General features: G+C 40.9%; 1 protein-coding gene across 1 annotated transcript in view; it reads left to right on the top strand.

Moving 5' to 3' along the window:
• SNAP91 (synaptosome associated protein 91) overlaps window positions 1-12,227 on the top strand; it is a 142,648-nt gene that overhangs the window by 50,043 nt on the left and 80,378 nt on the right. Inside the window, exon 5 of the mRNA XM_073336567.1 lies at window positions 9,238-9,340. Coding sequence (XP_073192668.1) covers window positions 9,238-9,340 — 103 coding nt within the window. The remainder of the gene's footprint in view (window positions 1-9,237; window positions 9,341-12,227) is intronic.

The raw sequence follows: 12,227 nt of genomic DNA, 5'->3' as shown, positions 1-12,227 counted from the left end.
ACTGTTCCCGGCCACTGGGAGCTGTGGGGTCAGTGCTCGGGGCACAGGCAGTGTGCAGAAACCCCTGCTCCCCACCCCCCAGGCACAGCAAGGACATGCTGGCTGCTTCTGGGAGCAGCATGGGGCCAGGGCAGGCAGGGAACCCTGCCTTATCCCCACTGCACAGCCAGCAGAGAGCTGCTCAAGATAAGTTGAGCTGGAGCCAGCACCAACACCCTGCCCCAGCCCTGAGCCCCCTCCTGGAGCTGGACCCCAAACCCCCTCCCACACGCTGAACCCCTCAGCCCCAGCCTGGTGGGGGAGAGCAAGCAACAGAGGGAGGGGGGGACCTCTGAGAAGGGGTGGGGAAGGGCAAGGGTGTTTGGGTTTGCGTGATTAGACCGTTGGCAACCCTAATTTGCATGTTGTCTTACCTAACTGCTTAGGTAGATGCAACTTACCTCCCTATTGCCCCCACATCCAAGAGTGAAGGGGCAACAGACCTCAAGCAGTCACTGACTCCTTCTGACATCCCCCCCCCCCCCGCAGGTCTTTCATTTTTCCACCTGAAGTGCCACTGAGGCCTCAAGCTGGGACCTTCCACCTCCAATCAGAATCCTGATCTACGCTAGTGGAAGTTGATATTTGTTTTAAGTATTAGTGACTGAGTTAGCCCATTGTCCGCCTTCCTGGCAGGGCAGCAAAATCACATAGTTAACCCTCTGCACCTAAGTCCTATGTAGCAGACAGCATGACAGTAATAGAGGTGTACACAGAATCTGTAGAATTCCTATCTCCCACATTCTTAACAGTACTTTATATTAATCCAGTTCCTTAGAAGAAAGCAAACTTTTATGAATATAGGCCTCCAACTTCAAGGCCTATTATTTACAGTAGGCCTTAGGACACACAAAGACTTGGACCAAAGAGGGAAGCACTGGCCAAGGGACTACAGTAGACTCCTAAGTTTCTCCCCTTCAAGCTGGAACCAGATCTCCAAGAGGCTCAGCCTAAAGAGTTAAAAGGACAAAGTCCAAAGTGAAGACATCTATCCAGTACAAAGGATTCTCTCCTGCCAGAGGAGAACAGGAAGACCCAGAGAAGGTCTAGACAATGGAATAACAGAGCATAATGTTAGAATTTTTTTCCCTAATGTTACTGTTTTAGTGTTACTCCTTTAATTGAACTATCATACACACACAGTCTTGTCTCATCTCTGCCATATTGAGAGTAAAGACCCTTCCTTTTTGTTTTGATTTCTGCATGTGAGAATTTGTTCTTGGGTATGAACGCTACGTGTTGGATGCCCACATGGTTAATGGATGGCATGCACACAGCACTTGCTTTTTGGAAGCGGGTGATGTGCTTTCCATAGCTGTATAAAGTAACATTTCTGTTTACCATTGCTCAGACTGTTCTGGTCAGGCCTTACTGACTCTTTTTAGGGATCCAAAAATATTTCTGGACATTTTTGCTGAAAGCTTTGCTATTTAGTTTTATGGACCTTGCTTCTAGTTCCTGGAAGAGGTGGTGTGTGCAGCAGAAATCAAAGAATCAAATACTTTGTGTGTGTGTGTGTGTGTGCACGCATGCATGAATAGGGGAGTGATGGTGAAAGTTCTTGAAGGTGGATATCTTTTATCTACATGAACAATTTGGTGAACACAAACACTGCCTTGAATATTCTTAATTTGAAAATGGTAGTAGTGGCAGGAAAAATATTCAGTATCCAGTGCAGGGATTCAGAAAGGGAAGGGTATGGGTTGGTTAGAATGGCAAGAGGTATCTTAGTTGCTAGCTGGATTTTTCCTCCACTGTCATCTGCAGTCAATAAATTGTAGTCAGCAGAAATTGTTAGGATGACATTGTCATAAACCCTGATTTTATGGTCATAATAACCAGGAGGCTAGCATGGATATTTCTTCACAACATGGTCTACTCCATTAGATAGTTTACATCTGAATCTGTGGTGACCTCTTCAGACCAAAGGAACTATAAACGGATTGTAGTACCATACATTTTCCTTCTCTTTTCCAGTCTTTGGCTAATTTGCACACACAGTATATACTTGAAGCTCCATTGGAAATTGGAGCAATTGCATGTAACATGATCCATACCCCTGTGGTTAGTAAGATGGCTGGGATCACTTGAGTTCCCTCTTGACATAGATTTTGCTGTAAGGCAGCATGAACTACCACCCCCTTAAAGCCAGCAATAGCTCTCCCAATACACAAGGTCCTTCACATGCAGCAAATTATTGCCTGGGATCAACCTTCCTTTCCTAACGAATTGAAAAGTAATAGCTTTTTTCAAAATTCTCAGTTTTGAACTACATCTGTCCAATCAGTGAAGTTTCAGGCCAGGATATGAAATAAACATATTAAGTTCACCAATGGATGGGCCATATTTTTGGAGTTTAATGTATCCATCCTACAAATGCTTACATCACATCATTTGAAAGCTTTTTTTATATATGTTTAATTGAGGTATGATGTGGAGCTGTCAAATACTGCCATAAGCCTGCAGGCTAGGGAAAACAGTGGTACCCAAAATGTCACTTTTTGCACCTTTCCAGAAACAGTGCAACATGGCTATGACTAGAGTTTTTACTGTTAACACTAAGGTGTTTGAAATTTAAATACTGGTCAAAGCTACCAAATGGCAATGTATTAAAATATTTTTTAATTTGCTTTGCATGGGAAAGTCTTCCCCCGCCCCATCCCCCAAAATGATGGAACTGTTTAACATGTGGCAAAAATGGTGGTTCCTCACTAGTGCTGCAAAAACCAAACTAGGAAGAGTCCCAGGGAGGGGTGTTCATTCCAAATGGAATTGTACCACTTCATGCTGATGGAAATCTCATTCATGAAGGAGATAATAGAAATATCTCCTCTAGAGACAGACTATTAATATATTGGGATATTCTGGGGGAGACACAACATTGCTAGACTTTCTTATTGATTCTGATGTGTATGCAGCTTGTATTGCAGATCAAACGCTTGCTGGTAAGCAATTAACCATTCTCTTCGTGGCTTGATTCTAGCATTTGAGACCCTGAGGGCTCTGAAACTTTATTCATTGTTAAAGGATGTGAGCAGGGGAAAGGTTCTCATGTAGCTCCAGCACTTTGGCAAATGTTGGCTGATACTCAAAAGGTATTTGATTTCTTGTAACATGTCTATTAAAAAGCTTGATGATGCTATAACTCTGCGTATGCTGCTGTTGGAGGAATGTCAGGCAGGGTGGTCATGGTATGCCCTGTCTCCTACATTCAATTATGGAATCATTTTTTCCAAGTCGTACTACTAAATGTCTGTGTAGAACAAGACGGTGATTGGAAACTTCAGTTACACACCCAACATGCCATGCTTCAATAGTTCTTAACAGCAAACTGGCCCAACTATGTCAGGTAGATATCAGTCTACATTCTTGATATCCCTGAAGTACAGTGCCTCTGAGTGTATGAAATTTTCTGTGCATCAGCTTCCTGGATCTTTCAATGGAATTTGGAGTGACATGTGAACAGAACTGTCAAAGACTCAAAGGGCAGAGTGGGAATGTAGGACTGACAAAGAAACTAGCTCTTGTCAGGTGGACTCTCTCATAAAAGAACTTGAATATGAAAAAGCTATAAGAACAAGAAGTAGTGAAGACAGAGTCCACAGACAAGTCCTTGCCACTAAACTGAAGAGGTATGAAGAGCATGTTACAGCTCTTACCAGCTATACCATCAGGAATTTTGCAAACCCATTTGACCCTGAATCACATCTAGAGGTTCCTATCAGTGTTACCTACTGACAGCATGTAACATCAGATGTACAAGAGTTTCTACTCAAAATAGCAGATTCTGTAGAAAACAAATAAAGCAATTTGAGAGGTGCAGTTGATCCTGATTGGATCCATAGTTTCTTCATTCCAGTCAAGAAATTTGGCATCAGAACCTTGCTGACGTAGCCAAGAAAACAATTTTTAAGTCTGGCAAGGAAGGGACAGTCATAGCAGCTATTAGTTCAGAAACTTTTCTGAAGAGCCCTGTCATTGGTGAGATGTGAAGATGATTTTTCAATGGCAACTGTTCTTAGGCACAAGTCCTATTGTGGGACTATGTGTCTCTCCCATCCTGATGGAACAATGAGAAGAACAGACAAAGCTGAATTAGGACATCAGCTGGAAGCTCAAACTGAAAGAATCCATGAGCTAAGAGCATTCAACAAAGAAACCACAGTATACATCAGAGAGGCCATGCGTGGAGACAAATTCCACACATTTGATGAATTAGCTATATACTTAAGGCAGGTCCTCAGAGGATGTGACAAAACTAATTCTGTATTCAAAGTCTCTGACAGCTTTGACAACAATAAATAAGATCTGCAAAAAGACAGAGCAGGATAGGATGTAATGTCTGATGGAAGAAATACAAGGCGATTTTGTGTGCCTCCATGGAAAACCTTCTAAACACGTCATCCAACAAGGGTATCTTAGAGGAGTTTTACAAGTGACTATGGTTCAAAATGCCCATAGGTGCAGGAGCACATCCAGTAAAGACATTTTCTTAGTGGAGGTTTTTCTAATGGTGAAGTAGCAAAGTCCATCACCAGTAGAGGCGTTTGAAGCCCAAGACTTTTGTTTAGTACTCAAGAGGAAGCTGTCACAAGGCTACTTCTGCAAGCTGTATGTTCCAGTATGGCTTTTGGGTCTCTTGGTGTCAAAGGAACTATAGTAATTTAGGTAATCTGAGACACATATTTTGGTCCTTGCTGTTTACTACTTTCCAAAATGGAACACAGATATTGTGTGGATTGAAATGGCACAATTACTAGCACAACTGTCAAGTGTAGATTCATACCTGTGCATGCAATTTGACACACTCACTCCTGCAACATGCTTCCTCCTGTACATGCATTAACAGGATGTGACTGTGTCATCACTACTTAATATTGGTAAGGAGAAGGAAATGTGTGTTTAATGTCGTAATAAAGGGAGCTTACCACTTCAGAGATCTTGCCAAATTGGAGGAGAGTGATGCACAAGCTGCAATTTTGGCAGCAAGGAAGTTAGTACTGTATAACCAGAGCAAAAAAAAAGAAAAGGAAACCCACAGACATGAATTGTTGCTTCTCAGTCTAGCTATCAAAAAGAACAAGTCCCTGGCCAAACTCCCACCGTGTGAGGACCGTTTTGAAGAGCATGACAAGTGCATCTTGGGGGGAAAAAAAGATTTGGGTATCACACATAGATAAACCAGATACTGGATTGCCACAGCATCATCAGTTGAAAAATATGGATGGTGAACTACTTCCTGTATTCTTAAAGGGCTCAATGGCATCTGAGTTTCTACAAGACCTTCTTAGTGCCTGTACCAGTTGCTGCGCAATCAACTGTCTATAGTTAAAACAATCTTTCCTGCACAGAACTATGTACCTACAAAGGCAATGAAGACTGGGGTAACCACACACTCTTGACAGAGCTCATGATGATGATTGATGATTATTACATATCACTAGTGCTATCACATTTCAGTGATAACTGTACAAACTTGTTACTACATTTTGTTACCCTTTAGATTGTGATACTTTTGAGGTCAAAGAAATCCAGTGTTCTTTGTCTTGAAATAATCATTTAACAAACAGATGCAAATATTTCAGTGTTCATTTTAATGTGTTGGTGTCCTCCTTTATCCCTATTGCTATAGTAAAACAGCACCATTTGGCAGCTCCCCATGTGCATCATCTTAAAGTAGACAAAGTAAGCTGTGTAGAAGGGTACATTTAAGTTGACCACATTGGTGTCTGCTGTTCGCCTATATGGCATTCAGTGTCAATGACTACAGTATACTACTCTGTTACTGCAAGGTAGGACCAGGGTTAATGTGGAAGTAGTGACTTGGATGTGACCCCCTCCACCTCGGGTAGTATGTAGGTTAATGTGGAAGTAGTGACTTGGATGTGACCCCCTCCACCTGGGGTAGTATGTAGGTGAAAGGGCATCACCCACTATTCTACCAGACTATTCACCTGTGGAGTTTCTTGTGGCTTTTGTAGTATCCCTCCATCCTGTTTATTTAACAGAGTTTACTGTAAGAAATCATAAGCCATGACACTACATAGACACCCAGATCTATACCTCTCATCAGATGCACATAATGCTGTTGTTCAACTATCTTAATAGCTATCTAGGATCAGCAAGTGGATGTACAGCAATTGTCAAACTCAAACAAGACAGAGTTGATGCTCAAAGAAAGATGGAAACATTTAGAGCAAGGAACCATCATGTGTGTCTATCCTCAAATAGTCAAGCTGGTACGTGGCCTGGGAATTGTTCTAGATTCACTGTTTCTGGACGCTCAGCCAGAGCTACCTGAAATGCTCTCATTCTTCTGTTGTTGCTCAGAAGGCAGTGCACCATACAGTCTGTTAATGGCCTGTCCACAGTTGCCCACACTTCCATGATACCTAGTTGGGATGGCAACTCAATGTGTGTGCAATACTTGGAAATGAGTGCACTGAATGTCCAAGTTCCAGCCGGTCCAGAACACTGCAGTTTGCTTCCTAAGCAGAACTGGCTGCTAAGAGCACATCATCTTCGTCTTCCATTCATTATACTGCTTCTTCTATGTAAAACTTCAGATAAATTTTGGTCCAATGCAAAGGGAGTGCAATCAATAAACACCTTTTTGTTGTGAGTTCTTGCTCCTTTAGAACGATAATCTACTGGAACAATGATATTGTCAACTTCAGGAGTCAAACTCCATGCAAGCAGGGGGATGGAGCTCTTTCCGCAACTGACCTGCAACCTCATTTTTTTTACTTCCTCAGGAACAGACTGTGACTGCAATACCCTTGTATAAGCTTATTGAATTAAGGTTCAGTATCTTTTGGAGTTCATTGTATTAAATGTAAAGATTCCAAATTATTGTGGGCCTGTATGATCAAAGGACTACATTGAACGTTGTAGCAGACAAGGATGATCTTTTGGGGACAATATGTGTGAAGTGGATTTCCTGAGAAACATCTAGGAGGAAACTTTTCCCCCTGACTTTCCCATCTCTGCTTATGCAGAAACACAACCCTTTGAAGCTTATGCACTGGGGAGAGGGCACTTGTCTGTCTGATTACCTGTTCTCAGGGTCCCAAGTTCAGAGACCTGAACTGTATAAAGCAGGGATTTACATATTCATTGGGGTGGTTGTTCTGAGCTAACAGCTGTTATGAATTCATAACTACAGAAAAATTCCTTGTTGGGGTTTGAAGGACTGAACACCTACCAGAGCCCTTGCTGGAGTTCGTAATAGCATGTGTGTAGACTGTATTATTGTTTTTAAATGTTTCCTCTGTGATCCTTTCAATTTAAGAATAAATGGGTTTGATAAGAAAGGGTGTTGTGGTAACTTCTGATTGTGGAAAATTTACGCTGTCTGTGCCCTATGACGAGAAAGCAGGAAAGGCAGCCTGCTTAGGCAGTCTGGCTTGCTGTGGGTATCAGTGTAAGCAGGCAAGAGTGCAGACTGGAAAAACCTCAGTCAGCTAGGGGAGAGAGGCAGGTCTCCTCCAATCAAGGGAGATGATGGCTGAGGAGCTAGGAGCCGACAGTAGATGCCCTTTCTGAACCCTGGGGGGTAGGCAGAGGACACAGGTGCTTGTGGAAGACTTGCAAGGAAGATTGCAGTTCTAACACAGCCTCCCACAACAATAACAAACTGTGCGCCCGTGCACACAGTGAAAAAGGAATACTTCTAGCTGCTGCCAAGGAAGGAGTGCAAGAGTTCACTTGATGAACCCTGTCTTGGAAGGCATTCAGATACTGTGGTATTGGGTGCCTAATCTGAATTGGATGACTCAGAGGTGGAAGAACTTTCTGTAGTTGAGGCAAGGGGTAACTAGAACAGAAGTCACCTGGGACTATAACCCCAAAACTAGCTGTTTCTTGCTGTAACCTCTATTCCCATACACAGTTGTAGCTGTATGCCATAACTGTTTTGTGGCTGCATCCTTCTTATTGGTTATATATAGTAGCTGCTACAGCTCCATGTTCTTCCTGCACCTTTCCTACAAAAATGGGTTACAAGGGATTGGTAGAAGAGTTGCAACCGAAGTGTTCCCTCAGTTATTCTGCCCTCCCACAAAAACCACACACACTATTCTGACTTGGTTTACCCTCCTCATGATGTTACGATTCCATTAACTAAGCTTTACTGAAACTTCAGAAATTACAAATATACATTAATTTCTGAGTGTTAGCATGGGGGATTTATATGAAAATGGAAATTCTGGCTCACACAGTGATATAAAGTGTTTGTTGTGCTACAGGTTGTCAAAGGAGAACTGTCTGAGTATTAAAGGGGTATAAAGTAGATTACACAAAGCACAGTATTTCTAACTTTTCATTTTTTACATATCTACAGAGTTAGCAGTAAGTCATCCTCTAACTTATAAAGGCTAAATACAGGACTCAGTCTTTAGTCACTTTTAGAGTGCTAATTATTTGTCTTTCGTGAATTATTTTGCTTAGCTTGTCAGAGGAGCAAGTTAGAATACCCACAAGACTTCAAATGAGTAAACTATGAAATGAGAAATGCAGGTGGCTTTCATCTAAACATTCATTACTTTAGATATGTTCAGTTACAAAGCTTCTCTAAGGTATCATCCAAAGTATAATCAAAGACTGCCATAGACCGAAATAATTGCGGGAACAGAAGGTGCTATTCATCTGATAAATTCTGTTACCTAAGACAGTACTGCAGGCTACAAATATGCAGCGTGTAATAGATGTCAGAACAGACTCTCTTGAATTTAACAAGATGACTGTTTGGACAAAAGTATAGTAACTTGGGCATGCTTTTGAGCCTTTCGCATAGTTCAATAACTGACACTTGCTAATGGTTTTCAGTTATGGTCACAAGATCAAGTAACAAAAGCATCTAAATCTACTGATTCAGAACATTTTTTTAATATATAGTATAAGCAATAGAGCGACTTCCACATTTAGTCTGGCTTGTGCTGTTGCTTAGCTAGTGAGCAGTGATTCTTATACAAACTGTTTTTTGTTTTGTTTTACTTTTATTTGATGGGGTTCAATGAAATTTTCAAAACTGAGAATTCTTCCTGTTTTTGAAGTGTCACTTTTTCATATGTAAGGCTATTTCTAGTCTCAGTAGATTTTGCCATGTGCCGTTTTTCAGTTTTAGCAAATGGGTAAGTGTCTTTATAAACAATTACACTGGTCCAGTTTAACAAAATATGGAACTTTGTTTTATTGCAGGATATGATATGTCTACCTTCATAAGGCGTTACAGTAGATACTTGAATGAAAAAGCATTCTCCTACAGACAAATGGCATTTGATTTTGCAAGAGTGAAGAAAGGGTAAGCTGTTTGTTTACATATTTAAACTTAATTATGATGGGACTTGAGTGAAACCTGACTCTTCTGTCACTAAAATAAATAATTATCTAATGCTTTAATGAAAGGGCATGGTTTCAGTATTAGTTGAACAGCAAACGAAAGATACAACTAAATCTAAATATTAAGAAATAATTTAGTTTGTCAAGTAGTGATAGTCCATACTCCCTCAGTGCAGTCTTAAACAATGTGTGAGCTGAGATGTGTGAAAACCCCTCCATGCCAACGGGTAGAGGGCACACCATACTGTAACCCTTATCAGGCCTGACACACTCACTGCCTCCAACACAGTTGTAACAATATGTATCCAATTATTACATCCTATGTAAACTGGTGATGTCTGCTCAGGAATATCATTATGTGTATGTGTGGTTTGGGTATAAAGTTATGTATGTGTGCTGGGTATATGATTGGAGGCACTGAATGGATCCAGTGGATCCTTACACAAAGGAATGTAGTATTATCTGTCTGCCTGGCTGGATTACAGACACAGGTCAATGAAAGTACACTTATATGTAAAATAAATAAAACAATCCAAACTAACAAGCTGCAGCTTAGTGAACATACTGGGGGTTTGTTTTCTTGGTTTTTTAGACCGAAATAATGGCTGCTGGAAAATATAAGGGAAACAAAAAGACATTCTAGTTATCTGTCACTTAAGTGACAAAGGAAAGCGCACCCTCTGAGCCTGAGAAAGTTGGATCCCCCGGCCTGGCAGGCTAGAGATTCTGGTAACTTGGTTTGAGAACTGCTTAAGCAAAGATTGTAACTTGCTAAAATTAAGCTTTAGTCACTAGAAAGGATTTGATTTTGTAATCATACCTAGTAACAATTTTATCTTAGTATCACTTAAATTTCTATTCTTTATTGGTAAACTTATTCTTAGCTTTACTACAAATCATATCTGTGCTGTTCTAATGAAGTATCGAGTGAGTCCTCAGGTAACCTAACAGGCTTGTGTGTACATTGTCTTTTTGGAGGCAGTGAAATGAATTTCTGTGTGTCCAGTCTCTCTGTGGACACTACAGAGACATGTGTCTGGGAACTCAGGAATTGGGGGTTCACAGGTTGGTGGTTTTTAAACCTGCAAGGCAGGGTAAAGACACTGTCAGAGATGAGGTGAGGCAGACTGACTGACTGGCATGGTAGAAAGCTGACATACCCTTCTACCTCGGCGCAAGAGAGCTTTATGTAGATTAGACTGTAACATAGGACACTGAGAACTGTAAGTCACTGAGCCAGATGTCACAATGATAAGTCAGGATGACCAAACTGAGTAGAAAATCCTGTATACAGGAGCTTTCAGTGCAGTGCATTGTTTTTTTGTTTAAAACTGCTATTACATGTTTTTTCTGCAGGCATATTGCATGTAGAAACTGGAGAGAGTGCTATTTCTCTGAGTCCTGAAGCTACCGTATTTGGAAGGCTGTATACTGTTCTTGTAGAGGGTTATAGTAAAAGAATTCAAGCGCCACAAGAACTGGAAGACTAAACAGAAGCTAAACTTCTGTACTTAATTTTTTTTTTTAAAATGGAGGGGACGATGGGCCATATCGTCATAGTTCCATTGCAGATGATGGCTATGGGAGTCAGCAGTGCCCTGAAATAAATATTTTTAGGGTTTTAAAAATATTCTCAAAACTTAAAGCAAATGAGCAGTTGAATAGATTACTAAGAGAGATTGTTAGACCAGCTTGATGAGAATTTGGTGAGAATAATATAATAATTTAGTCTTTCAAAACATACGGGATCGGCTCAAATGAGCCAGCTGGCCTTTTCAGGCCCTACTAAATGTTTGAATTGCATTGTGATAGTTGGCATTTTACTGTGTAGACTGCTTTGTTTTGCGTGTTTTTTCTTAATTGTACTTGAACAAAATATTTTTAACCAAGAAAAAGATGGTCTTAACCTTCAAAAACTTTTTTTTTAAAAAAACCTGTTTTTAGTTTTAGTTTGTAGGCTATCTCTACTCAAACTATCCCCTCTTTTCTTTAATAATAATAATAATAATAATAAAAAAAAAAAGATAAGGAGGGACCTTGCAGCTTATCTGGCTCTGGGCAAAGGACAGAAGTAAATTCTGGAGCTGAGGCTGTCCACTGAGTGCCCTCTCTCCCCACTCCATCTGTTAACATAGGATGTTCCTGCTAACAGTCTCTAGCTGATCTCAACTGCTGAGTTGGAAAACTTAACAGGATGGCAGAGGTACCCAGGACCCAAACTAGAGGGCTTACTAGATCCAAAAACAACATCTTGAACTTCTCTCAAACCAACTGGAACTAGCAAGTTTGGTAACAAACAGGCAAGTGTTCACTGATACTCCCCCAAAATACCCACAGTGAGGCACCTCTCCACTACCTGCTCATAGCATCAAGGAATCTCATTTGTGCTTGCTATGGATCAGTTACCTGAAACCAACAGCCTCTGGCAGCACAAGCACCATCTTCCAGACCTTTCTCTCTGTGTGTAGGTAACGATAGTACATACCAACCCCTGAGTCCTTGGAATGTTCCCTTCAGTGTCTTGCCTCTTATCCCCTAGACATGCTCAAAATTACCAGGTCTCATGTTCCCAAAGAAACAGTACACACCAGCTTGTAAGATTCAGCTCAGGACCGTCATTTTGCTTAATATCACAGTGCTTAATATATTTATAGTGAAAGCAGTAATAAACTTATTACAAGTAGTGTAGTAGTGAGTAAAACTATTTGAAACACATAACATGCTTTCTACAGACTAAACTTAACTAAGAAAGTTTTCTCTTGCCCAAAGTCCTATGCCAGATTTTCAACCATGGCTGTTTAAGACCCTGCTTTCATGAATGCAGACATGCTGTCAGTTTACTTCCTAGG

Source organism: Lepidochelys kempii, chromosome 3 (genome assembly GCF_965140265.1).
Source record: "Lepidochelys kempii isolate rLepKem1 chromosome 3, rLepKem1.hap2, whole genome shotgun sequence".
Classification (NCBI taxonomy): domain Eukaryota; kingdom Metazoa; phylum Chordata; order Testudines; family Cheloniidae; genus Lepidochelys; species Lepidochelys kempii.
Note: the sequence above shows the minus strand (reverse complement) of the source record. Positions and strands in the feature narration are given on the sequence as shown.